This window comes from Pygocentrus nattereri, chromosome 25 (genome assembly GCF_015220715.1).
Source record: "Pygocentrus nattereri isolate fPygNat1 chromosome 25, fPygNat1.pri, whole genome shotgun sequence".
Classification (NCBI taxonomy): Eukaryota; Metazoa; Chordata; class Actinopteri; order Characiformes; family Serrasalmidae; genus Pygocentrus; species Pygocentrus nattereri.
Genome location: NC_051235.1, coordinates 161,502 through 187,500, shown reverse-complemented (window position 1 = coordinate 187,500; position 25,999 = coordinate 161,502). Strand labels below are relative to the sequence as shown.

At 49.8% G+C, this 25,999-nt stretch overlaps 1 protein-coding gene across 3 annotated transcripts in view; it reads left to right on the top strand.

Annotated features, from left to right (window-relative positions):
* The window catches only part of map4k3a (mitogen-activated protein kinase kinase kinase kinase 3a), a 99,876-nt gene that overhangs the window by 30,851 nt on the left and 43,026 nt on the right, over positions 1-25,999 (top strand). For all 3 annotated transcript variants that reach the window (XM_037534730.1, XM_037534731.1, XM_037534729.1), the window contains exons 3-12: positions 11,423-11,513; positions 11,752-11,816; positions 12,809-12,864; positions 13,045-13,092; positions 13,468-13,510; positions 15,058-15,130; positions 18,059-18,190; positions 18,361-18,423; positions 18,801-18,882; positions 19,054-19,170. In XM_037534730.1, coding sequence (XP_037390627.1) covers positions 11,423-11,513; positions 11,752-11,816; positions 12,809-12,864; positions 13,045-13,092; positions 13,468-13,510; positions 15,058-15,130; positions 18,059-18,190; positions 18,361-18,423; positions 18,801-18,882; positions 19,054-19,170 — 770 coding nt within the window. The remainder of the gene's footprint in view (positions 1-11,422; positions 11,514-11,751; positions 11,817-12,808; positions 12,865-13,044; positions 13,093-13,467; positions 13,511-15,057; positions 15,131-18,058; positions 18,191-18,360; positions 18,424-18,800; positions 18,883-19,053; positions 19,171-25,999) is intronic.

The window sequence follows — 25,999 nt, the reverse complement described above, 5'->3', positions numbered from 1 at the left end:
GACAGAGGCAGAATGGAGTGGACTCGACTGAGGCAGAATGGAGTGGACCTGACTGAGGCGGAATGGAGTGGACCTGACTGAGGCGGAATGGAGTGGACTCGACTGAGGCGGAATGGAGTGGACCTGACAGAGGCAGAATGGAGTGGACGCGACTGAGGCAGAGTGGAGTGAACCTGAGTGAGCCTGATTGAAGCAGAATGGAGTTAAGCCGACTGAGGCAGAATGGAGTGGACGTGACAGAGGCAGAATGGAGTGGACGTGACAGAGGCAGAATGGAGTGGACCCGACTGAGGCGGAATGTAGCGAACCCGACTGAGGCGGAATGTAGCGAACCCGACTGAGGCGGAATGTAGCGAACCCGACTGAGGCGGAATGTAGCGAACCCGACTGAGGTGGAATGTAGCGAACCCGACTGAGGCGGAATGGAGTGAACCTGCCAGAGGCAGAATGGAATGAACCTGAGTGAACCTGATTGAAGCAGAATGGAGTGGACTCGACTGAGGCGGAATGGAGTGGAATCAACTGAGGCAGAATGGAGTTAACCCGACTGAGGCAGAATGGAGTGGACCCGACTGAGGCAGAATGGAGTGGACCCGACTGAGGCGGAATGGAGTTAACCCGACTGAGGCGGAATGGAGTGGACCCGACTGAGGCGGAATGGAGTGGACCTGACAGAGGCAGAATGGAGTGGACGCGACTGAGGCGGAATGGAGTGGACCCGACTGAGGCGGAATGGAGTGGACCTGACAGAGGCGGAATGGAGTGGACCTGACAGAGGCGGAATGGAGTGGACGCGACTGAGGCGGAATGGAGTGGACGCGACTGAGGCGGAATGGAGTGGACCCGACTGAGGCGGAATGGAGTGGACCTGACAGAGGCAGAATGGAGTGGACGCGACTGAGGCAGAATGGAGTGGACCTGACAGAGGCAGAATGGAGTGGACTCGACTGAGGCGGAATGGAGTGGACCTGACAGAGGCAAAATGGTGTGGACCTGACAGAGGCAAAATGGAGTGGACCTGACAGAGGCGGAATGGAGTGGACCTGACAGAGGCGGAATGGAGTGGACTCGACTGAGGCGGAATGGAGTGGACCTCATAGAGGCGGAATGGAGTGGACCTGACAGAGGCAGAATGGAGTGGACTCGACTGAGGCGGAATGGAGTGGACTCGACTGAGGCGGAATGGAGTGGACCTGACAGAGGCAGAATGGAGTGGACCCGACTGAGGCGGAATGTAGCGAACCCGACTGAGGCGGAATGTAGCGAACCCGACTGAGGCGGAATGTAGCGAACCCGACTGAGGCGGAATGTAGCGAACCCGACTGAGGCGGAATGTAGCGAACCCGACTGAGGTGGAATGTAGCGAACCCGACTGAGGCGGAATGGAGTGAACCTGCCAGAGGCAGAATGGAATGAACCTGAGTGAACCTGATTGAAGCAGAATGGAGTTGACTCGACTGAGGCGGAATGGAGTGGAATCAACTGAGGCAGAATGGAGTTAACCCGACTGAGGCAGAATGGAGTGGACCCGACTGAGGCAGAATGGAGTGGACCCGACTGAGGCGGAATGGAGTTAACCCGACTGAGGCGGAATGGAGTGGACCCGACTGAGGCGGAATGGAGTGGACCTGACAGAGGCAGAATGGAGTGGACGCGACTGAGGCGGAATGGAGTGGACCCGACTGAGGCGGAATGTAGCGAACCCGACTGAGGCGGAATGGAGTGAACCTGCCAGAGGCAGAATGGAATGAACCTGAGTGAACCTGATTGAAGCAGAATGGAGTGGACCCAACTGAGGCAGAATGGAGTGGACTCAACTGAGGCGGAATGGAGTGGAATCAACTGATGCAGAATGGAGTTAACCCGACTGAGGCAGAATGGAGTGGACCCGACTGAGGGAGAATGGAGTGGACCCGACTGAGGCGGAATGGAGTGGACCCGACTGATGCAGAATGGAGTGAACCCGACTGAGTCAGAATGGAGTTGACCCGACTGAGGCAGAATGGATTGGACCCGACTGAGGAAGAATGGAGTGGACCCGACTGAGGCAGAATGGAGTTAACCCGACTGAGGCGGAATGGAGTGGACCCGACTGAGGCGGAATGGAGTGGACCCGACTGAGGCGGAATGGAGTGGACCTGACAGAGGCAGAATGGAGTGGACGCGACTGAGGCAGAGTGGAGTGAACCTGAGTGAGCCTGATTGAAGCAGAATGGAGTTAACCCGACTGAGGCAGAATGGAGTGGACGTGACAGAGGCGGAATGGAGTGGACCTGACAGAGGCGGAATGGAGTGGACTCGACTGAGGCGGAATGGAGTGGACCACATAGAGGCGGAATGGAGTGGACCTGACAGAGGCAGAATGGAGTGGACTCGACTGAGGCAGAATGGAGTGGACCTGACTGAGGCGGAATGGAGTGGACTCGACTGAGGCGGAATGGAGTGGACCTGACAGAGGCAGAATGGAGTGGACGCGACTGAGGCAGAGTGGAGTGAACCTGAGTGAGCCTGATTGAAGCAGAATGGAGTTAACCCGACTGAGGCAGAATGGAGTGGACGTGACAGAGGCAGAATGGAGTGGACGTGACAGAGGCAGAATGGAGTGGACCCGTCGGAGGTGGAATGGAGTGGACCCGACTGAGGCGGAATGTAGCGAACCCGACTGAGGCGGAATGTAGCGAACCCGACTGAGGCGGAATGTAGCGAACCCGACTGAGGTGGAATGTAGCGAACCCGACTGAGGTGGAATGTAGCGAACCCGACTGAGGCGGAATGGAGTGAACCTGCCAGAGGCAGAATGGAATGAACCTGAGTGAACCTGATTGAAGCAGAATGGAGTTGACTCGACTGAGGCGGAATGGAGTGGAATCAACTGAGGCAGAATGGAGTTAACCCGACTGAGGCAGAATGGAGTGGACCCGACTGAGGCAGAATGGAGTGGACCCGACTGAGGCGGAATGGAGTTAACCCGACTGAGGCGGAATGGAGTGGACCCGACTGAGGCGGAATGGAGTGGACCTGACAGAGGCAGAATGGAGTGGACGCGACTGAGGCGGAATGGAGTGGACCCGACTGAGGCGGAATGTAGCGAACCCGACTGAGGCGGAATGGAGTGAACCTGCCAGAGGCAGAATGGAATGAACCTGAGTGAACCTGATTGAAGCAGAATGGAGTGGACCCAACTGAGGCAGAATGGAGTGGACTCAACTGAGGCGGAATGGAGTGGAATCAACTGATGCAGAATGGAGTTAACCCGACTGAGGCAGAATGGAGTGGACCCGACTGAGGGAGAATGGAGTGGACCCGACTGAGGCGGAATGGAGTGGACCCGACTGATGCAGAATGGAGTGAACCCGACTGAGGCAGAATGGAGTTGACCCGACTGAGGCAGAATGGATTGGACCCGACTGAGGAAGAATGGAGTGGACCCGACTGAGGCAGAATGGAGTTAACCCGACTGAGGCGGAATGGAGTGGACCCGACTGAGGCGGAATGGAGTGGACCCGACTGAGGCGGAATGGAGTGGACCTGACAGAGGCAGAATGGAGTGGACGCGACTGAGGCAGAGTGGAGTGAACCTGAGTGAGCCTGATTGAAGCAGAATGGAGTTAACCCGACTGAGGCAGAATGGAGTGGACGTGACAGAGGCGGAATGGAGTGGACCTGACAGAGGCGGAATGGAGTGGACTCGACTGAGGCGGAATGGAGTGGACCTCATAGAGGCGGAATGGAGTGGACCTGACAGAGGCAGAATGGAGTGGACTCGACTGAGGCAGAATGGAGTGGACCTGACTGAGGCGGAATGGAGTGGACACGACTGAGGCGGAATGGAGTGGACCAGACAGAGGCAGAATGGAGTGGACGCGACTGAGGCAGAGTGGAGTGAACCTGAGTGAGCCTGATTGAAGCAGAATGGAGTTAACCCGACTGAGGCAGAATGGAGTGGACGTGACAGAGGCAGAATGGAGTGGACGTGACAGAGGCAGAATGGAGTGGACCCGTCGGAGGTGGAATGGAGTGGACCCGACTGAGGCGGAATGTAGCGAACCCGACTGAGGCGGAATGTAGCGAACCCGACTGAGGCGGAATGTAGCGAACCCGACTGAGGTGGAATGTAGCGAACCCGACTGAGGTGGAATGTAGCGAACCCGACTGAGGCGGAATGGAGTGAACCTGCCAGAGGCAGAATGGAATGAACCTGAGTGAACCTGATTGAAGCAGAATGGAGTGGACTCGACTGAGGCGGAATGGAGTGGAATCAACTGAGGCAGAATGGAGTTAACCCGACTGAGGCAGAATGGAGTGGACCCGACTGAGGCAGAATGGAGTGGACCCGACTGAGGCGGAATGGAGTTAACCCGACTGAGGCGGAATGGAGTAGACCCGACTGAGGCAGAATGGAGTTAACCCGACTGAGGCGGAATGGAGTAGACCCGACTGAGGCAGAATGGAGTGGACCCGACTGAGGCGGAATGGAGTTAACCCGACTGAGGCGGAATGGAGTGGACCCAACTGAGGCAGAATGGAGTGGACTCAACTGAGGCGGAATGGAGTGGAATCAACTGAGGCAGAATGGAGTTAACCCGACTGAGGCAGAAAGGAGTGGACCCGACTGAGGGAGAATGGAGTGGACCCGACTGAGGCGGAATGGAGTGGACCCGACTGATGCAGAATGGAGTGAACCCGACTGAGGCAGAATGGAGTTGACCCGACTGAGGCAGAATGGATTGGACCCGACTGAGGAAGAATGGAGTGGACCCGACTGAGGCAGAATGGAGTTAACCCGACTGAGGCGGAATGGAGTGGACCCGACTGAGGCGGAATGGAGTGGACCCGACTGAGGCGGAATGGAGTGGACCTGACAGAGGCAGAATGGAGTGGACGCGACTGAGGCAGAGTGGAGTGAACCTGAGTGAGCCTGATTGAAGCAGAATGGAGTTAACCCGACTGAGGCAGAATGGAGTGGACGTGACAGAGGCGGAATGGAGTGGACCTGACAGAGGCGGAATGGAGTGGACTCGACTGAGGCGGAATGGAGTGGACCTCATAGAGGCGGAATGGAGTGGACCTGACAGAGGCAGAATGGAGTGGACTCGACTGAGGCAGAATGGAGTGGACCTGACTGAGGCGGAATGGAGTGGACTCGACTGAGGCGGAATGGAGTGGACCTGACAGAGGCAGAATGGAGTGGACGCGACTGAGGCAGAGTGGAGTGAACCTGAGTGAGCCTGATTGAAGCAGAATGGAGTTAAGCCGACTGAGGCAGAATGGAGTGGACGTGACAGAGGCAGAATGGAGTGGACGTGACAGAGGCAGAATGGAGTGGACGTGACAGAGGCAGAATGGAGTGGACCCGTCGGAGGTGGAATGGAGTGGACCCGACTGAGGCGGAATGTAGCGAACCCGACTGAGGCGGAATGTAGCGAACCCGACTGAGGCGGAATGTAGCGAACCCGACTGAGGCGGAATGTAGCGAACCCGACTGAGGTGGAATGTAGCGAACCCGACTGAGGCGGAATGGAGTGAACCTGACAGAGGCAAAATGGAGTGGACCTGACAGAGGCAGAATGGAGTTAACCCAACTGAGGCAGAATGGAGTGGACCTGACAGAGGCAGAATGGAGTGGACTCAACTGAGGCAGAATGGAGTGGACTCGACTGAGGCGGAATGGAGTGGACCTGACAGAGGCGGAATGGAGTGGACTCGACTGAGGCGGAATGGAGTGGACCTGATAGAGGCGGAATGGAGTGGACCTGACTGAGGCAGAATGGAGTGGACTCGACTGAGGCGGAATGGAGTGGACCTGACTGAGGCAGAATGGAGTGGACGTGACAGAGGCAGAATGGAGTGGACGTGACAGAGGCAGAATGGAGTGGACCTGACAGAGGCAGAATGGAGTGGACCCGTCGGAGGTGGAATGGAGTGGACCCGACTGAGGCGGAATGGAGTGAACCCGACTGAGGCGGAATGGAGTGAACCCGACTGAGGCGGAATGGAGTGGACCTGACTGAGGCAGAATGGAGTGGACCTGACAGAGGCAGAATGGAGTGGACCCCATTGAAGCAGAGTGAAGCAGAGTTGAGCTGAATGTAGAGACAGAATGTGTCGGTGTCTCTGGGCTGAACTGAGGGATGATGTTCAGAACAGGTCTAGGTCACTGTAGCTGGGGGAGGCGGTGGGGGTGTGTTGAGTGGTGTGTGTGTGTGTGTGTGTGTGTGTGTGTGTGTATGTTAGCTCACACAGTTCTGTCACCACCTTCACACATCATCACCTTCTACCACTTCATCATCACCTTCTTCCACAGATAGATTTACCCTCATACACATTCTGTCACCTACAGACACTTAACACTCATAACCCCCTCTTCCTGCCAGACGGCCGGCTTGGTGCAGGTGGTCCTCCTTTACCTTCAGCTGCTCCAGGCGTTGCTGCATTTTCAGATTAAACGGCTCTTCTGATAGTAGATTTACTGTAAGAGCTTCAGTGTGGACGTCTGGACGCCTGGACGCCTGGACGTTTCACATATTTGTGATGATTAAAGATCTTTTTAAACTGCATTTCCTGGGCTCCAGTCCTGATCAGGTGTGTGTTTACATCCTGGTTCAGCTCTTCTCTCTGTGTCTCTCTCTGTCTCTCTCTCTCTGTATCTCTCTCTCTCTGTCTCTCTCTCTCTCTCTCTCTCTCTCTCTCTCTCTCTCTCTGTCTCTCTCTCTGTCTGTCTCTCTCTCTCTCTCTCTCTATTTCTCTCTCTCTGTCTCTCTGTCTCTCTCTCTCTCTCTCTCTGTGTCTGTCTCTCTCTCTCTCTCTCTGTCTCTCTCTCTGTCTCTCTCTGTGTGTCTCTCTCTCTCTGTGTCTCTCTCTCTCTGTCTCTCTCTGTCTCTCTCTCTCTCTCTCTCTCTCTCTCTCTCTCTCTCTCTCTGTCTCTGTCTCTCTCTCTCTCTCTCTCTCTGTTTCTCTCTCTCTCTCTCTCTGTCTCTCTCTCTCTCAGTCTCTCTCTGTCTCTCTCTCTCTCTCTCTCTCTCTCTGTCTCTCTGTCGTGTAGAATAATGTCACTGTGTCATCTGAGAGTGGGGCTGGCAGGAAATGCAGGTCACATGGCATAACCGCAGTGACCCCCCCGCCAGGTCAGCGTGTTCCCTAAAGGACGCTGTCCGCTGGCCATCAGCAGTTTTCCATCAGTGTTAGAGGGAGAGCTGTTTATCTCTGAGCGGCTGAAGCTCTGAACGGCTTTCCGGGCTGTTTCAGTGTTTCTCTGCTCGTTGAGTGATGATGTCATTGGGCTGATTGCCACTGTCACCACTAAAGAGTTAAAATAATAAGTATTTATATAAATTATATAAATTGCACGACACAAAGTTGAGTCTTTTACTGCAGCCGCAAAACTGTAGTAACAGTCTGTTGTCGTTCAAGTGGACAGAACTGATCACTCAAACCCAATAATGGCCTTTATTAAGTGTTCATCTGCACGGGTTTTAGCCCGGTGTGTTAGCGTGGTGTTTCAGCCCGGTCTGTTAGTGTGGTGTTTCAGCCCGGTCTGTTAGTGTGGTGTTTCAGCCCGGTCTGTTAGTGCGGTGTTTTAGCCCGGTCTGTTTGTGTGGTGTTTCAGCCCGGTCTGTTAGTGTGGTGTTTCAGCCCGGTGTGTTAGTGTGGTGTTTTAGCCCGGTGTTAGCGTGGTGTTTCAGCCCGGTGTGTTAGCGTGGTGTTTTAGCCCGGTGTGTTAGTGTGGTGTTTCAGTCCGGTGTGTTAGCGTGGTGTTTCAGCCCGGTCTGTTAGAGTGGTGTTTTAGCCCGGTGTGTTAGCGTGGTGTTTCAGCCCGGTGTGTTAGTGTGGTGTTTAATCCGGTCTGTTAGTGTGGTGTTTTAGCCCGGTGTGTTAGCGTGGTGTTTCAGCCCGGTCTGTTAGTGTGGTGTTTCACCCGGTCTGTTAGTGTGGTGTTTTAGTCCCGTCTGTTAGTGTGGTGTTTTAGCCCGGTGTGTTAGCATGGTGTTTCAGCCCGGTCTGTTAGTGTGGTGTTTTAGTCCGGTGTGTTAGTGTGGTGTTTCAGCCCGGTCTGTTAGTGTGGTGTTTCAGCCCGGTCTGTTAGTGTGGTGTTTTAGCCCGGTCTGTTAGTGTGGTGTTTTAGCCCGGTCTGTTAGTGTGGCGTTTTAGCCCGGTGTGTTAGCGTGGTTTTTCAGCCCGGTCTGTTAGTGCGGTGTTTTAGCCCGGTCTGTTTGTGTGGTGTTTCAGCCCGGTCTGTTAGTGTGGTGTTTCAGCCCGGTGTGTTAGTGTGGTGTTTTAGCCCGGTGTTAGCGTGGTGTTTCAGCCCGGTGTGTTAGCGTGGTGTTTTAGCCCGGTGTGTTAGTGTGGTGTTTCAGTCCGGTGTGTTAGCGTGGTGTTTCAGCCCGGTCTGTTAGTGTGGTGTTTTAGCCCGGTGTGTTAGTGTGGTGTTTCAGCCCGGTCTGTTAGTGTGGTGTTTTAGCCCGGTGTGTTAGTGTGGTGTTTTAGTCCGGTCTGTTAGAGTGGTGTTTCAGCCCGGTCTGTTAGTGTGGTGTTTCAGCCCGGTCTGTTAGTGTGGTGTTTTAGCCCGGTGTGTTAGTGTGGTGTTTCAGCCCGGTCTGTTAGTGTGGTGTTTCAGCCCGGTGTGTTAGTGTGGTGTTTTAGTCCGGTCTGTTAGTGTGGTGTTTCAGCCCGGTCTGTTAGTGTGGTGTTTTAGCCCGGTCTGTTAGCGTGGTGTTTCAGCCCGGTCTGTTAGTTTGGTGTTTTAGCCCGGTGTGTTAGCGTGGTGTTTCAGCCCGGTCTGTTAGTGTGGTGTTTTAGCCCGGTGTGTTAGCGTGGTGTTTCAGCCCGGTGTGTTAGCGTGGTGTTTCAGCCCGGTGTGTTAGCGTGGTGTATCAGCCCGGTCTGTTAGTGTGGTGTTTTAGTCCGGTCTGTTAGTGTGGTGTTTTAGCCCGGTGTGTTAGTGTGGTGTTTTAGTCCGGTCTGTTAGTGTGGTGTTTTAGCCCGGTGTGTTAGCGTGGTGTTTCAGCCTGGCCTGTTAGTGTGGTGTTTCACCCGGTCTGTTAGTGTGGTGTTTTAGTCCCGTCTGTTAGTGTGGTGTTTTAGCCCGGTGTGTTAGCGTGGTGTTTCAGCCCGGTCTGTTAGTGTGGTGTTTCAGCCCGGTCTGTTAGTGTGGTGTTTTAGCCCGGTGTTAGCGTGGTGTTTCAGCCCGGTGTGTTAGCGTGGTGTTTTAGCCCGGTGTGTTAGTGTGGTGTTTCAGTCCGGTGTGTTAGCGTGGTGTTTCAGCCCGGTCTGTTAGAGTGGTGTTTTAGCCCGGTGTGTTAGCGTGGTGTTTCAGCCCGGTGTGTTAGTGTGGTGTTTAATCCGGTCTGTTAGTGTGGTGTTTTAGCCCGGTGTGTTAGCGTGGTGTTTCAGCCCGGTCTGTTAGTGTGGTGTTTCACCCGGTCTGTTAGTGTGGTGTTTTAGTCCCGTCTGTTAGTGTGGTGTTTTAGCCCGGTGTGTTAGCATGGTGTTTCAGCCCGGTCTGTTAGTGTGGTGTTTTAGTCCGGTGTGTTAGTGTGGTGTTTCAGCCCGGTCTGTTAGTGTGGTGTTTCAGCCCGGTCTGTTAGTGTGGTGTTTTAGCCCGGTCTGTTAGTGTGGTGTTTTAGCCCGGTCTGTTAGTGTGGCGTTTTAGCCCGGTGTGTTAGCGTGGTTTTTCAGCCCGGTCTGTTAGTGCGGTGTTTTAGCCCGGTCTGTTTGTGTGGTGTTTCAGCCCGGTCTGTTAGTGTGGTGTTTCAGCCCGGTGTGTTAGTGTGGTGTTTTAGCCCGGTGTTAGCGTGGTGTTTCAGCCCGGTGTGTTAGCGTGGTGTTTTAGCCCGGTGTGTTAGTGTGGTGTTTCAGTCCGGTGTGTTAGCGTGGTGTTTCAGCCCGGTCTGTTAGTGTGGTGTTTTAGCCCGGTGTGTTAGTGTGGTGTTTCAGCCCGGTCTGTTAGTGTGGTGTTTTAGCCCGGTGTGTTAGTGTGGTGTTTTAGTCCGGTCTGTTAGAGTGGTGTTTCAGCCCGGTCTGTTAGTGTGGTGTTTCAGCCCGGTCTGTTAGTGTGGTGTTTTAGCCCGGTGTGTTAGTGTGGTGTTTCAGCCCGGTCTGTTAGTGTGGTGTTTCAGCCCGGTGTGTTAGTGTGGTGTTTTAGTCCGGTCTGTTAGTGTGGTGTTTCAGCCCGGTCTGTTAGTGTGGTGTTTTAGCCCGGTCTGTTAGCGTGGTGTTTCAGCCCGGTCTGTTAGTTTGGTGTTTTAGCCCGGTGTGTTAGCGTGGTGTTTCAGCCCGGTCTGTTAGTGTGGTGTTTTAGCCCGGTGTGTTAGCGTGGTGTTTCAGCCCGGTGTGTTAGCGTGGTGTTTCAGCCCGGTGTGTTAGCGTGGTGTATCAGCCCGGTCTGTTAGTGTGGTGTTTTAGTCCGGTCTGTTAGTGTGGTGTTTTAGCCCGGTGTGTTAGTGTGGTGTTTTAGTCCGGTCTGTTAGTGTGGTGTTTTAGCCCGGTGTGTTAGCGTGGTGTTTCAGCCTGGCCTGTTAGTGTGGTGTTTCACCCGGTCTGTTAGTGTGGTGTTTTAGTCCCGTCTGTTAGTGTGGTGTTTTAGCCCGGTGTGTTAGCGTGGTGTTTCAGCCCGGTCTGTTAGTGTGGTGTTTCAGCCCGGTCTGTTAGTGTGGTGTTTCAGCCCGGTCTGTTAGTGTGGTATTTTAGCCCGGTGTGTTAGCGTGGTGTTTCAGCCCGGTCTGTTAGCGTGGTGTTTCAGCCCGGTCTGTTAGCGTGGTGTTTCAGCCCGGTCTGTTAGCGTGGTGTTTCAGCCCGGTCTGTTAGTGTGGTGTTTTAGTCCTGTCTGTTAGTGTGGTGTTTTAGTCCGGTCTGTTAGTGTGGTGTTTCAGCCCTGTCTGTCAGCGTGGTGTTTTAGCCCGGTCTGTTAGTGTGGTGTTTTAGCCGGTCTGTTAGCGTGGTGTTTTAGCCCGGTCTGTTAGTGTGGGGTTTTAGCCCGGTCTGTTAGTGTGGGGTTTTAGACCGGTGTGTTAGTGTGGTGTTTTAGCCCGGTCTGTTAGCGTGGTGTTTCAGCCTGGTCTGTTAGCGTGGTGTTTCAGCCCGGTCTGAGAGACGTTAAAGGCCTTTACACTTTAAATGTCAGATGTAAAACTTAGAAATGTATCGACTCAGTAATGCCAGAAAGAACGAGTTTCTGTGTCAGTCAAGTTGACACTGATGCTCGGTGCCGTAAACAGAACCTGCGTTGCTAGTTCACTAATCTAATGATGACCTCACCTGCTACAAACCCACGACTGAACAAAAGCAGCTCAGCACAATGGAATCTGAACAGTGTAGAACTGATTATTGAACTTATAAGCGGTGTTGCATATATTACTCAGGTGATAAGCGATTGGTGATCGTCACAACCCTGGACCCTGACTGTGTCCCCTTTGTCCGCCTACAGGTGAGGACTTTGCTGTGGTTCAGCAGGAGATCACCATGATGAAGGACTGCAAGCACTCCAACATTGTGGCCTACTTTGGTAGTTATTTACGGTACAGTGACCAAAGCAGTGTTTACTTTCCTTCTGTCAGTCTGTATTTGTTTACTTTTGTTTTTTTTTTAATGTAAACTTCCTGTAGGAGATGGCGGGAGTGCTGAGGGATCAGTGATGTGTTGTGTCTTGTGTCTGGTTTGCGTCTCTTGAACCCTGAAGGTTCCTCCTCATCCTCCGTCTTCCTCTGTTCTGCTGATATGGTGCTGATGTCATTTGTTTTCCTTTCTTGCTCGTAGGAGAGATAAGCTGTGGATATGTATGGAGTTCTGTGGAGGCGGATCACTACAGGACATTTATCACGGTAAGATATAAAACCCACACAATAAACCACTGAACCTTCTCTGAGACCGTGTGTCGCCCTTAGTCTGACAGCCCAACTCTGATAGTCCAAATCCAGCGCACAACACCCAACAGATACATCAGATCAGACAGACCAGATCCATTACTCCAAATCTGACATTCCAGAACCAACAGAGCAGATATGACTGACCAACTCTTACACACCAGATCCAACAGACCAAATCAGACAGACCAGATCTGACATATGAGATCCGACACCAGATCTGACAGACCAGATCCAACAGACCAGATAAGACACACCAGATCCAACAGACCAAATCAGACAGACCAGATCTGACATATGAGATCTGACAGACCAGATCTGACAGACCAGATCCAACAGACCAGATAAGACACACCAGATCCAACAGACCAAATCAGACAGACCAGATCTGACATATGAGATCCGACACCAGATCTGACAGACCAGATCCAAAAGACCAGATAATACACACCAGATCTGACGCACCAGATCCAACAGACCAGATCTGACAACAAGTTTTGAAAAACCATATCAGAACGTCAAAACGTCAGATCCTTCACTCCAGATCCAACATACCAGATCTGACAGATCAGACCAGCTCAGGTTCCGTGAGCTGTATGGATTTTGGATGCGCCTGCTGGATTTTGCCTCAGTAACTCTGACCTGCCATGGATGGGTGTCACCATGGTGCAGGGAATCCGATGCTGTAGTGTCCTGATGTAGAGAACACTGATTTATGTGAGGCGTCAAGCTCTTTAACAGATCACCTGCCTCAGAAGAGTGGTCTGTCCGGCTTTCTCATAACGTACGTGTGTTGCCTTCGGTTGCCTATCGCAGGATTCACTGCTGACACGTCTGGATCATGAGTCAGTCTCTGTGAATGAGTCTGTCGATTATCCTGCGTTTAATTCATGTTCAGGTTCCCACTTTAGTGCACTGACCTGTTCACTCGCCTGTGTTTCTGTCTGTAGTGACCGGTCCACTGACGGAATCACAGATAGCATACATGTCCAGAGAAACTCTCCAGGTGAGTCTGACCCTGACTGTGTCCATCTCTAATATTGTTATATCTGACCGTTAGTAGCATGTTAGCTTCTGCGCGCTAACAGGAGTGACCGTCCTCGTCTGTTTATAAAACACACTCAGTTTTGTGGAATATGGGTTGTGCTGTGTCCGTCTGAGTGATCTGTTCTTCCTGTGAACGCAGGGTCTGTACTACCTGCACAGTAAAGGAAAGATGCATCGAGACATAAAGGTAACGTCTGCTTTCATGTTTCCCAGCTGTTTAATCATCTCTGATGCGTCTCCTGATTGACGCCCCTGATAGAGTCTCATTATAGAAATGATCATTATAGAAATGCGGCTCCACTTTAACCTGCAGAAGCTTCTGGAAAGTTGTGCAGCTCCTGTCACTGATTTAGCTCCGCGAGCTCAGATCACAGATGAAAGGACACACGGAGAAAGTGTCTCTTCAAAGTGGGAAGATGAAAGATCCATTTATTTATTTTTTTAATATCCATTTTGCCTGAGAAGCGCTGCAGCCTGTAAAGTCCCGCCTTAGAAATGCACCTTCTTATTTTTATTAGTCTGTGTATTATTTATGATCAGTGTTTATCATTTATCATTTCAGGGAGCCAACATTTTACTGACCGACAACGGCTACGTCAAGCTGGGTAAGAGAATTAACACAAACCCTCATCAGATATACAGCACTGTGCTAAAGTCAGGGCCCCCCATTGATCTGACTTCCAGTTAAAATGGTCATTCAGTACAAATTATTCATTTCTCAACTGGTCTGGACTCTGGGGCGGTCAGTCCATCGTTCAGCTTCTTTGTTTGGTGTGTCCGTCTCCTGTTCTCAGTGAGGTTCTTCTTGATCAGCTACACGTCCTTTCAGACCCACAGCGCTGAGTGGTCTTCTCACAGTGGACGGATGAGTGTAATGTGATGTAATGATATGTGTGACTGATTTTATATCGTTTTCTTCTTTTCTGATCACCTCCACTGTGACGGGGCTCGTTTCTTCCAGCGCCGCTGTGGGATCTGCAGTGTTGTGTTATTAGTGAGCTAACGGTGGTGTACATTCACACAGCATGCTGCTCTTATTCCACATTCAAATTTACATTTTGAACAAAAAGCCATCCCAGTTTTATATTTTTGTTTGTTTGGTATTTAAATGTTATGATTAGTTGTTGAAAGAATTTAAGTAAACTTGTTTTTAGAGTCAGATCAGTACAAATAACAGTTTCATCAAATGAGCAGAGGTCTGGGATTAGACCCTGATCTAAACTCAGCTCTGCAGCGGTTTTCATTTCACTCATGAAAACAGGCTTTGTGTTGGTCGGTCAGTCAGAGTGGAGACCTGCTGACACTGCAGAGTGCAGGATGTGGTTCTTTGGGGTTTTAAATAAAGGATTTGAGTGTTTAGAGTGTTTAGAGATATACAGCACTGTGCTAAAGTCAGGGCCCCCCATTGATCTGACTTCCAGTTAAAATGGTCATTCAGTACAAATTATTCATTTCTCAACTGGTCTGGACTCTGGGGCGGTCAGTCCATCGTTCAGCTTCTTTGTTTGGTGTGTCCGTCTCCTGTTCTCAGTGAGGTTCTTCTTGATCAGCTACACGTCCTTTCAGACCCACAGCGCTGAGTGGTCTTCTCACAGTGGACGGATGAGTGTAATGTGATGTAATGATATGTGTGACTGATTTTATATCGTTTTCTTCTTTTCTGATCACCTCCACTGTGACGGGGCTCGTTTCTTCCAGCGCCGCTGTGGGATCTGCAGTGTTGTGTTATTAGTGAGCTAACGGTGGTGTACATTCACACAGCATGCTGCTCTTATTCCACATTCAAATTTACATTTTGAACAAAAAGCCATCCCAGTTTTATATTTTTGTTTGTTTGGTATTTAAATGTTATGATTAGTTGTTGAAAGAATTTAAGTAAACTTGTTTTTAGAGTCAGATCAGTACAAATAACAGTTTCATCAAATGAGCAGAGGTCTGGGATTAGACCCTGATCTAAACTCAGCTCTGCAGCGGTTTTCATTTCACTCATGAAAACAGGCTTTGTGTTGGTCGGTCAGTCAGAGTGGAGACCTGCTGACACTGCAGAGTGCAGGATGTGGTTCTTTGGGGTTTTAAATAAAGGATTTGAGTGTTTAGAGTCACTTCCTGTTGTGAGTTCAGATATTCAGACGTATCTGTTTTTGTTCTATAGCTGATTTTGGAGTTTCGGCTCAGATCACAGCGACTCTGGCGAAGAGGAAGTCCTTCATTGGAACTCCGTACTGGTAAACGCTGGATACTCACAGCACGACGCTGACCGGCCACGTTAACACACTCACACACTCTCACACATACACACACACACACACAGACAGACACACACACACTCACACACACACACTCACACATGTTAACACACACACACACTCACACACTCTCACACATACACACACACACACACAGACAGACACACACACACTCACACACACACACACTCACACATGTTAACACACACACACACTCACACACACACACAGACACACACACACACACGTTCACATACACATACACACACACACAGACACACACACACAGACAGACACACACACAGACAGACACACACACACACACAGACAGACAAACTCACACACAGACAGACACACGTTCACATACACAGACACACACACACAGACACACACACACTCACACACATACAGACACACACACACTCACACACACAGACAGACACACACACACGTTCACATACACATACACACACAGACACACACTCACACACACTCACACACACTCTCACATATACTCTCACACACCCACACACACTCTCACACACACACACACACACACTCACACACACACACGCTCACACACCTTCACACACACACACGCTCACACACACTCTCACACACACACATACACACACAGACAGACACACACACACAAACACTTACACACACCCACACACAAACACACACACTCTCATACACACACACTCACATACAACGTACACACACACACACACACGCATGCACACACAATCACATACAACGTACACACACACACTCTCACACACACACACACACACACTCACACACAGACAGACACACACTCACACACACAGACAGACACACACACACACGTTCACATACACACACACACACAGAAACACACACACACTCACACACACTCTCACATATACTCACACACACACCCACACACCCACACACACTCTCACACACACCCACACACACTCTCACACACACACACAGACACACACACTCACACACACGCTAACACACACTCTCACACACAGACAGACACACACACACACACTCACACACACTCTCACATACACATACACGCACAAACACTTACACACACTCACACACACACACACACGCACACACACTCACATACAACGTACACACACTCTCACACACACACACACACACACACTCTCTCACACACACACACACTCTCAAACACACACACACACACACGCACACAGACATACACACACATCCACACTCACACACACAGACACACACATGCACGCACACACAAACACAGACACACACACATATACACTCTCACACACACACACACGCACTCACACGTGCACACACACACACACACTCTAACACACACGCGCACACACACACACACACTCTCACACACAGAAATACACACACACACATACACATTCACACACACACATACGCACCCACACAAACAGACACTCACACATACACACACACTCTCTCACACACACAAACACACACACACAGACACACATATGCACACACACGCACACACACGCACACACACAGACACTCACACACACAGACACATAGGTACACACACACACACACACACACAGACACACATACACACTCTCACACAAACACACACGCAGATACCCACAGACACACATACACACTCACACACACTCACTCACACACAGCTACTACACACACTACACAGTGACCACTAAGAAACAGGTAATAAAATGGATAAAAGCAAAAGAAGAAAATGTCTATAATTATTAATTGTCATAAACAATGTATTGAGTTGCTGTTTATAAAGGTTTGTTATTATAAAGTGATATCAAAATGTTTATAGTACTTTTAGTAAATAGCATTTTTAAATTAAATTTCACTTGAATCATTGTGTAATAAATCACTAGGAGCTGTTACGGCACATCATGCTAGTTTAGTGATGCTTCAACACAGAAATAAAGAAATCATGAAACCTTCATTTATACTTCAGACAGTAAACATTCTTACAGTGAGTGGGAGTGTCTGTAAGAGTATGAGAGTGTCTCTGAGTGTGAAAGTGAGAGTGTGTTTGTGTGTGTGTCAGCGAGAGAATGTGAGTGTGTGTGAGTATGTAAGTGTGAGAGTGAGAGTATGAGGGAGAGTGTGAGTGTTTGTGAGAGTGAGTGTTTTAGAGTGAGAGTGTGAGGGTAAATGAGTGAGAGTGTGTGTGTGTGTGAGAGAGAGAATGTGAGTGTGTGTCAGAGTGTGTGTGTGTGTAAGTGTGAGAGCGAGTGTGAGAGTATGAGACTGATTGTTTGTTAGAGTGTGTGTGTCAATGCGAGAGTGAGTGTGTGAGTGAGTGTATGAGTCTGAGAGTGTTTGTGAGAGAGTGTGAGAGTATGAATGTGGGTGTGTGAGTGGGAGTGTGTGAGTATAAGAGTGTGAGTGTGAGAGTGTCTCTGGAACATCTGAAGACTCACTGAGTAATAGAGAAAGGGCAGTGAATGAGAGTATGAGAGTGAGTGTGTGTGTGAAAGCGTGTGAGAGAGTATGAATGTGAGTGTATAGAGTATGCAAGTGTGAGGGTGTGAGAGTGTGTGAGTGTGAGAGTGTCTGGAATATCTGAAGAATCACTGAGTAATAGTGAAAGGGCCGTGAGTGTGAGAGAGTGTGTGAGTGAGTGTGTGAGTCTTGAGAGTGTGTGAGAGTGAGTATGAGTGTGAGGGTGTGTGAGTGTGGGAGTGAGAGTGTGTAAATGTAAGAGTGTGAGAGTGAGGGAGTGTGTGAGTGTGAGAGTGTGAGTGTAAGAGTGTGAGAGTGTGAGTGTAAGAGTGTGAGTCTGAGAGTGTCTGTGGAATATCTGAAGACTCTTACTGAGTAATAGAGAAAAGGTAGTGTGTGTTTTCCGTGCTGATCCTGTTGGTGGCGCTGTGTCAGGATGGCTCCAGAAGTGGCTGCTGTGGAGCGTAAAGGAGGTTATAACCACCTGTGTGACATCTGGGCCGTCGGCATCACCGCTATAGAGCTGGCGGAGCTCCAGCCGCCCATGTTCGAACTGCACCCCATGAGGTACGGCTGCTCCTCCACTGGCCTCTTAGTACGATATTCCCCTCCACCTTAAACAGCCCTGCAGGCACTTTCAGGCTCTGAGGCTTTTAAGGTGGAATCAGAATTAGAGTCACGGCTCAGTTACTGTGGGCTGTTTGGGCTGAAGGTAATCGGATGTGTTCTCCTCTCAGGGCTCTGTTCCTGATGACCAAGAGCAACTTCCAGCCCCCAAAGCTGAAGGACAAAGTTCGATGGTGAGATTCAATATTTACCTCACTGACTTTCTCACGCGGCCCGTCCAGGGTGTATCCTGCCTTCCGCCCGAAGACTGCTGGGATAGGCTCCAGCACCCCCCGCGACCCTGACGGAGAAGCGGCTTAGAGAATGGATGGATGGATGGATGGACTTTCTCACGGATTTCTGTTCTGACTGATGTTCTGACTGATGTTCTGACTGATGTTATGATTGATGTTCTGATTAATGTTCTGACTGATATTCTGATTGATGTTCTGATGGTGATGTCCTGATGGTGTTCTCATGGTGTTCTGATGGTGTTCTCTGTTCTCTCAGCTGGGTGTTTAAGTGTGATGTGGTAAATGCTGCTGTAATCTCTAGCTTCTCTTTTTTTAAGGTCCAATAACTTCCACAATTTCGTTAAACTCTCATTGACAAAAAACCCGAAGAAGCGTCCGTCAGCTGAGAAGCTGCTGCAGGTGAGGGCGGGAGATTCAGGAGGAGCTCTTTGAGGAGCTGAATGTGGTTTAGAGTTTATGGAAATGTGTTGATGGGCCAGTTTCTCCACATAGTCTTATAGTTATACATTTTATAATAAAGTGAAATATAGAATGTAGATCAATAATGCTATGTGTTTCTTTGGCCCTCAGCACCCATTTGTTTCTCAGCCTCTGAGCCGGACGCTGGCGATCGAGCTGCTGGATAAGGCCAGTAATCCTGACCATGCCCACTACAGCGAGTTTGAGGATGATGACCCCGAGTCTGAGGTCAGCACCACCAGAAGATAGAGTTGGCTTTCTATTCAGCAACTTCTCAGTCGAATTTTCCATTCCACCTTAAATGGTGCAGCAGATTCCTTCTGGGGTCTGAGGCCAAATTGACTGGCACAGTTCGAGGAGACTGTGTGATGATTTAGGGGTGAAGTTAGTGCAGTGCTAAGCTTACGTTATATGTTAACTATATCAGCCTCATAGCTACAGGGCTAAAACTAAAGAAGTAAACTTCAAACACGTCTTGGCTCATCACATTTGCACAGGTGGTTGAAAGTGAGTGCAAATCTTATAGAATTTTAAATACAAAAAAATGCATAAAAAAATAGAGGGAGCACTCAAATAACACATCCTAGATCTGAATGAATGAAATATTCTCATTGAATACTTTGTTCTGTACAAAGTTGAATGTGCCGACAACAAAATCTCACAAAAATCATCAATGGAAATCAAATTTATTAACCAATGGAGGCCTGGATTTGGAGTCACACACAAAATTAAAGTGGAAAAACACACGACAGGCTGATCCAACTTTGATGTGATGTCCTTAAAACAAGTCAAAATGAGGCTCAGTGTTGTGTGTGGCCTCCACGTGCCTGTATGACCTCCCTACAATGCCTGGGCATGCTCCTGATGAGGTGGCGGATGGTCTCCTGAGGGATCTCCTCCCAGACCTGGACTAAAGCAAGGATGGAGTGAGACATGATGCCCCAGATGTGCTCAATCGGATTCGGGTCTGGGGAACGGGCGGGCCGGTCCATAGCTTCAATGCCTTCATCTTGCAGGAACTGCTGACACACTCCAGCCACATGAGGTCTAGCATTGTCCTGCATTAGAAGGAACCCAGGGCCAACCGCACCAGCATATGGTCTCACAAGGGGTCTGAGGATCTCATCTCGGTACCTAATGGCTGTCAGGCTACCTCTGGCGAGCACATGGAGGGCTGTGCGGCCTTCCAAAGAAATGCCACCCCACACCATTACTGACCCACTGCCATGCTGAAGGATGTTGCAGGCAGCAGATCGCTCTCCACGGCATCTCCAGACTCTGTCACGTCTGTCACGTGTGCTCAGTGTAAACCTGCTTTCATCTGTGAAGATCACAGGGCGCCAGTGGCAAATTTGCCAATCCTGGTGTTCTCTGGCAAATGCCAAGCGTCCTGCATGGTGTTGGGCTGTGAGCACAACCCTCATCTGTGGACGTCGGGCCCTCATACCATCCTCATGGAGTCGGTTTCTAACTGTTTGTGCATACACATGCACATATGTGGCCTGCTGGAGGTCATTTTGCAGGGCTCTGGCAGTGCTCCTCCTGTGCCTCCTTGCACAAAGGTGGAGGTAGCGGTCCTGCTGCTGGGTTGTTGCCATCCTACGGTCTCCTCCACGTCTTCTGGTGTACTGGCCTGTCTCGTGGTAGCGCCTCCAGCCTCTGGACACTACGCTGACAGACACAGCAAACCTTCTTGCCACAGCTCGCATTGATGTGTCATCCTGGATGAGCTGCACTCCCTGAGCCACTTGTGTGGGTTGTAGAGTCCGTCTCCTGCTAGCACGAGTGTGAAAGCACCACCAACATTCAAAAGTGACCAGAACATCACCCAGAAAGCAGAAAGGTACTGAGAAGTGGTCTGTGGTCCCACCTGCAGAACCACTCCTTTATTGAGTGTGTCTTGCTAATCGCCAGTAATTTCCACCTGTTGTCTGTTCCATTTGCACAACAGCTGTGAAATTGTCAATTAGTAATGCTTCCTAAGTGGACAGTTTGATTTCACAGAAGTTTGATTTACTTGGAGTTATATTGTGTTGTTTAGGTATTCCCTTTATTTTTTTGAGCAGTATATGTATATATATATACATATATATATGTATACAGCCACTTTATTAGGTATAGGTGCTAGTAAAAGGTTGGACCCCCTTTTGCCTTCAGAACTGCCTTAATTCTACGTGCCACACTTTCAACAAGGTGCTGGAAACGTTCCTCAGAGATTCTGGTTGGTTATTTGAGTTCCTGTTGCCTTTCTATCATCTGGAACCAGTCTGCCCATTCTCCTCTGATCTCTCACATCAACAAGGCATTTTCGTCCACACAACTGACCGCTCACTGGATATTTCCTCTTTTTTGGACCGTTCTCTGTAAACCCTAGAGATGGTTGAGTGTGATAATCCCAGTAGATCAGCAGTTTCTGAAATACTCAGACCAGCCCGTCTGGCACCAACAACCATGCCACGTTCAAAGCCCCTTAAATCCCCTTTCTTCCCCGTTCTGATACTCGGTCTGCACTTCAGCAAGTTGTTTTGACCACCTCTACATGCCTAAATGCAGTGAGTTGCAGCCGTGTGATTGGCTGATTAGCTATTTGTGTTCACAAGCAACTGAATAAACACATATACATGATATGCGCTAGTATTGCACTATTCCAGTGTACAGTTGTACAGTAATAAGTTCTGAAATAAAACTATGAAATGTGCTGCTGTTCACATTCAGTATGTGCAGTCAGTCTGAGGGAGATAATAAATGAGATGCAGGTTCTCAGGGATAGAAACCATGAGCTGTGTTTGGGGTTAAGAGGTGATTTTCTGCTGACCTGTTGCTTCAAATGAGCTTCTTGAGCATCATTTATGATTAAAACACAGCAGTAAAGCAGATCTCTTCCTGGATCAGGGTCTTGTTGTGGCGGAAGGGCTTGTGTGGTCTAGGGATCTCTAGAGCTAAGTCATCGGGAGCATTATGCTCCTGGTAGGGTCTCCCAGGGCGAACAGGTCTGGAGTGAAGACCCAGGCTAACACGATCCAAAAACCCACCATAAAAAACGGGCACAGAAAACCGAAGGAAGGAGCCGGAGCTTGTGCGGTAGGTTTAGAGGTACCAACTTGATACAGTTGGGCTCACCTCAACCCACAATGTCGACTCTGGAACCAGACTCCTTTATAGGGGTTGGTCCCTCTCATACTCAGGGGTTGCACAGGGTGAGAGGCGCCAGGCGGGAGTGGGAATACTCACAAGTTCCCGACTGGCAGCCATGCAGTTGGCATTTGTCTCGGTGGACGAGAGGGTCGCCTCAATGCGAATTCAAATCACAGAGGAAAACTCTGACTGTTGTGTTATGCACCAAACAACAGGTCAGAATATTCGACCTTCTTGGAGCGAGTGGGTGGGGTTGTGGAAAGGGTCCCGCCTACAGACTTCATAGTCTTACTGGGGGACTTCAATGCTCATGTTGGCAATGACTGGGAGACCTGGAGAGACATGATTGGGAAGAACGGCCTGCCCGATCTAAACCCGACTGGTGAATTGTTATTGGACTTATGTGCCAGGCATGGATTGTCCATAACAAACATCAAGGTCGAACACAAGGCTGTTCATAAGTGTACATGGTACCAGAGCTCCTTGGGTCAGAGGTCAGTGATCGACTTTCCTGTCGTTTCATCTAACTTGGGACCATATGTTCTGGACACTCGAGTAAAGAGAGGTGCTAAGCTGTCAACTGATCACCATCTGGTGGTGAGTTGGATCAGATGGCAAGGATAACTGATGGTCAGACCTGCTAGGCCCAAGCGAAAAGTGAGGGTGTGCTGGGAACGACTGTCAGAGGCCCCTGTTCAGAATGATTTCAACTCCCACCTCCGGGAGAGCTTTTCTCATGTCCCGGGGGAGGTAGGGGACATGGAGTCTGAATGGACCCTTTTCAAAACCTCCATTGTGGAAGCTACCAGGCATAGCTGTGGCCAAAAGCTTGTGGGTGCCTGTCGGGGCGGTAACTCAAGAACCCCCTGGTGGACACCAGTGGTGAGGGAGGCCATCAAGCTGAAGAAAGTGGCCTTTAGGGACTGGATGGCCCGAAGGACTCCAGACTCAGCAGAGAGGTACAGACATGCAAGAAAGGTGACAGCCGCAATGGTGGCAGAAGCAAAATCCAGGGCGTCGGAGACTTTTGATTGGCTTCAAGGAGGTTCTAGACAACTGTCCAGCGACTCAGGAGTGGTTGGGGTGGCTGTGCCCAATCTGTATTCGGCAAGGGTGGAGAAACTCTGACTTCAAATGAGGATATTGTCGGTCGGTGGAAGTACCACTTTGAAGAACTTCTTAATCCAGGAGACATGCCTCCCTCACAAGAGTCAGGGCCGGAGGCCTCTGGTGGGTCAAGCTCCATTTCCCTGGAGGAGGTCACTGAGGTAGTTGGCAAGCTCTTGAGTGGCAAGGCACCAGGGATGGATGAGATTCGTCCGGAGATGCTTAAGGCTCTGGATATTGTGGGGCTGTCTTCGCTGAAGCGCCTCTGCAATATTGCATGGACCTCAGGAACAGTACCCTTGGTTTTAGTACCCACAGTACCCATTTTTAAAAAGGGGACCGGAGGGTGTGTGCCAACTCACACTGCTCAGCCTCTCTGGGAAAGTCTATGCCAAGGTGCTGGAAAAGAAACTCCATCCGATAGTTGAACCTCAGATTGAGGAGGAACAATGCGGATTCCGTCCCGGCCGTGGAACAATGGACCAGCTTTTCACCCTCTCGCGGATTGTTGAGGGGGCATGGGAGTTTGCCAACCCAGTCTACATGTGTTTTGTGGATTTGGAGAAGGCTTACGACCAGGCTCCCTGAGATATCTTGTGGGAGGTCTGCCCTGAATATGGGATACCAGGGCTACTGCTCTGAGCCATTCGATCTCTGTGCTCCCAGAGTGAGATCTGTGTTCGTGTACTCAGCATTAAATCTGACCCTTTCAGTGTTAGCGCTGGACTCCAGCAGGGTTGTGCCCTGTCTCCACTCCTGTTCGTGATATTCATGGACAGGGTGTCAAGGCATAACCAAGGTCAGGAGGGCATTATGTGTGGAGGCTGGAGGGTGGCGTCTCTGCTATTTGCAGACAATGTTGTTCTTTTGGCTGAATCACATGGATGCCTCCAGCGCTCACTGGACCAGTTTGCAGCTGAGTGTGAAGCAGTTGGTATGCGGATCAGCACATCCAAAGTCCATGGTCTTAGCCCGGAAAAGGATGGCATGCCCACTCCAGTTAAGGGGAAAGGACTTGCCCCAGGTGGAGGAGTTTAAGTATCTCTGGGTCTTGTTTATGAGTGATGGGAAGAGGGATGGTGGGATCGGCCACAGGCTGGGACAGGCGGCAGCAGTAATGCGGTCACTGTACCGGACTGTAGTGATGAAGAGGGAGCTGAATCATAAGGCAAAGCTCTCTGTTTGCCGGTCAGTCTAAATCCCAACCCTCACCTGTGGTCATGAGCTGTGGGTAATGACCGAAAGAATGAGATTGCGAATACAAGTGGCAGAAATGAGGAGCCAGCTAAGGTGGTTTGGGCATCTGATTTGGATGCCCCTGGACATCTCCCGGAGGGGGTGTATCAGGTACTGCCTACTGGGATAAGACCCCAGGGTTGTCCTAGGACCCCCTGGAGGGATTACATCTCCAAGTTGGCCAGGGAGCGGCTTGGGGTCCCTGGGAATGAGCTGGAGGAAGTTGCGGGGGACAGGGTCATCTGGGATTCTTTGCTCTCCCAACTGCTACCACGGCCCTATCTGGATTAAGTGGTTAACGACGACAATGATGATGATGAGTAAAGCAGATGTATAGCTTTGCTGACCAGTGCTGCGGTCTGCTGTTTGACCAGCAGCTGCAAGTCCGATCTCTTTGCAGAGGACAGATGGTGTAACCAGCCTGAGTCAACAGAAGAGTTCAACGACCAAAATGGTCAGCACACACCTGCTTTATCAATAACAAAGACAAACAGGAAAACACCAAAGCCTCGTTTTGTTTACTGTGGTGGTGATAGGAACCAGATGTCCCCCTCTAAAAGCACCTCACAGAAAGTTCCTACATGAACTGGTTCTGAATTCACTGCCTGATGACTGAGACGCTGTTTTATGAGAGTTTAGAGAACTTCAACTCCATTCATGGTGGAGGGAGACATGCAGGGCGCTGTGCGGCAAAATAGTCCCCAAAGAAAGCTCATTATTCCAGATTTTCCACTATTTTATTTAAAAAATCAGTGCAGTTCCTGTTTAAGACTCAAGCAGCAGTATTGAGCACAGCACCCCTCACAGTTTAGAGACCCTAACTGATCACCTGGAGCTCATTTCCAGGACATTTTCTGAGGTTTTAAAAATCAGATGGTCAGAACTCTCGCTATAGTGTCGGTCGGTAACTGCAGAGCCTGCCAGATGTGCACGTCTGTCTGTCTTGTCCGTCTGTCTATCCATCTTCCTTTCTTTGTGCTGTGAGTTTGTGATCAGACAGAGCCGCTATACTGGAAAACTGAGCTGAGGGTCACTGAGGACACATTGTGAGGACTGTAGTTTATGGTGATGTTTATTGTAGTTGATTTTGAGGCTCACTTTAGTTTATTATGAGGTTTGTTGTAGTTTATGATGTTTATTTTAGTATATTGTAGTTTATTATGAGGTTTATTGTGATGTTTATTGTAGTTTATTATGAGGTTTATTGTAGTTTATTGTGAGGTTTATTGTAGTTTATTGTGAGGTTCACTGGAGTTTATTGTGAGGTTCAATGTAGTTTATTGTGAGGTTCAGTGTAGTTTATTGTGAGGTTCACTGTAATTGATTGTGAGGTTTATTTGTATTTTATTGTGAGGTTCACTGTAGTTTATTGTGGCTTATTGTAGTTTATTGTGAGGTTCACTGTAGTTTATTGTGAGGTTTATTGCAGTTTATTGTGCGGCTTATTTGTAGTTTATTATGAGGTTTGTTTGTAGTTTATTGTGAGGTTCACTGTAGTTGATTGTGAGGTTTACTGTAGTTGATTTGTGAGGTTTATTTGTATTTTATTGTGAGGTTCACTGTAGTTTATTGTGAGGTT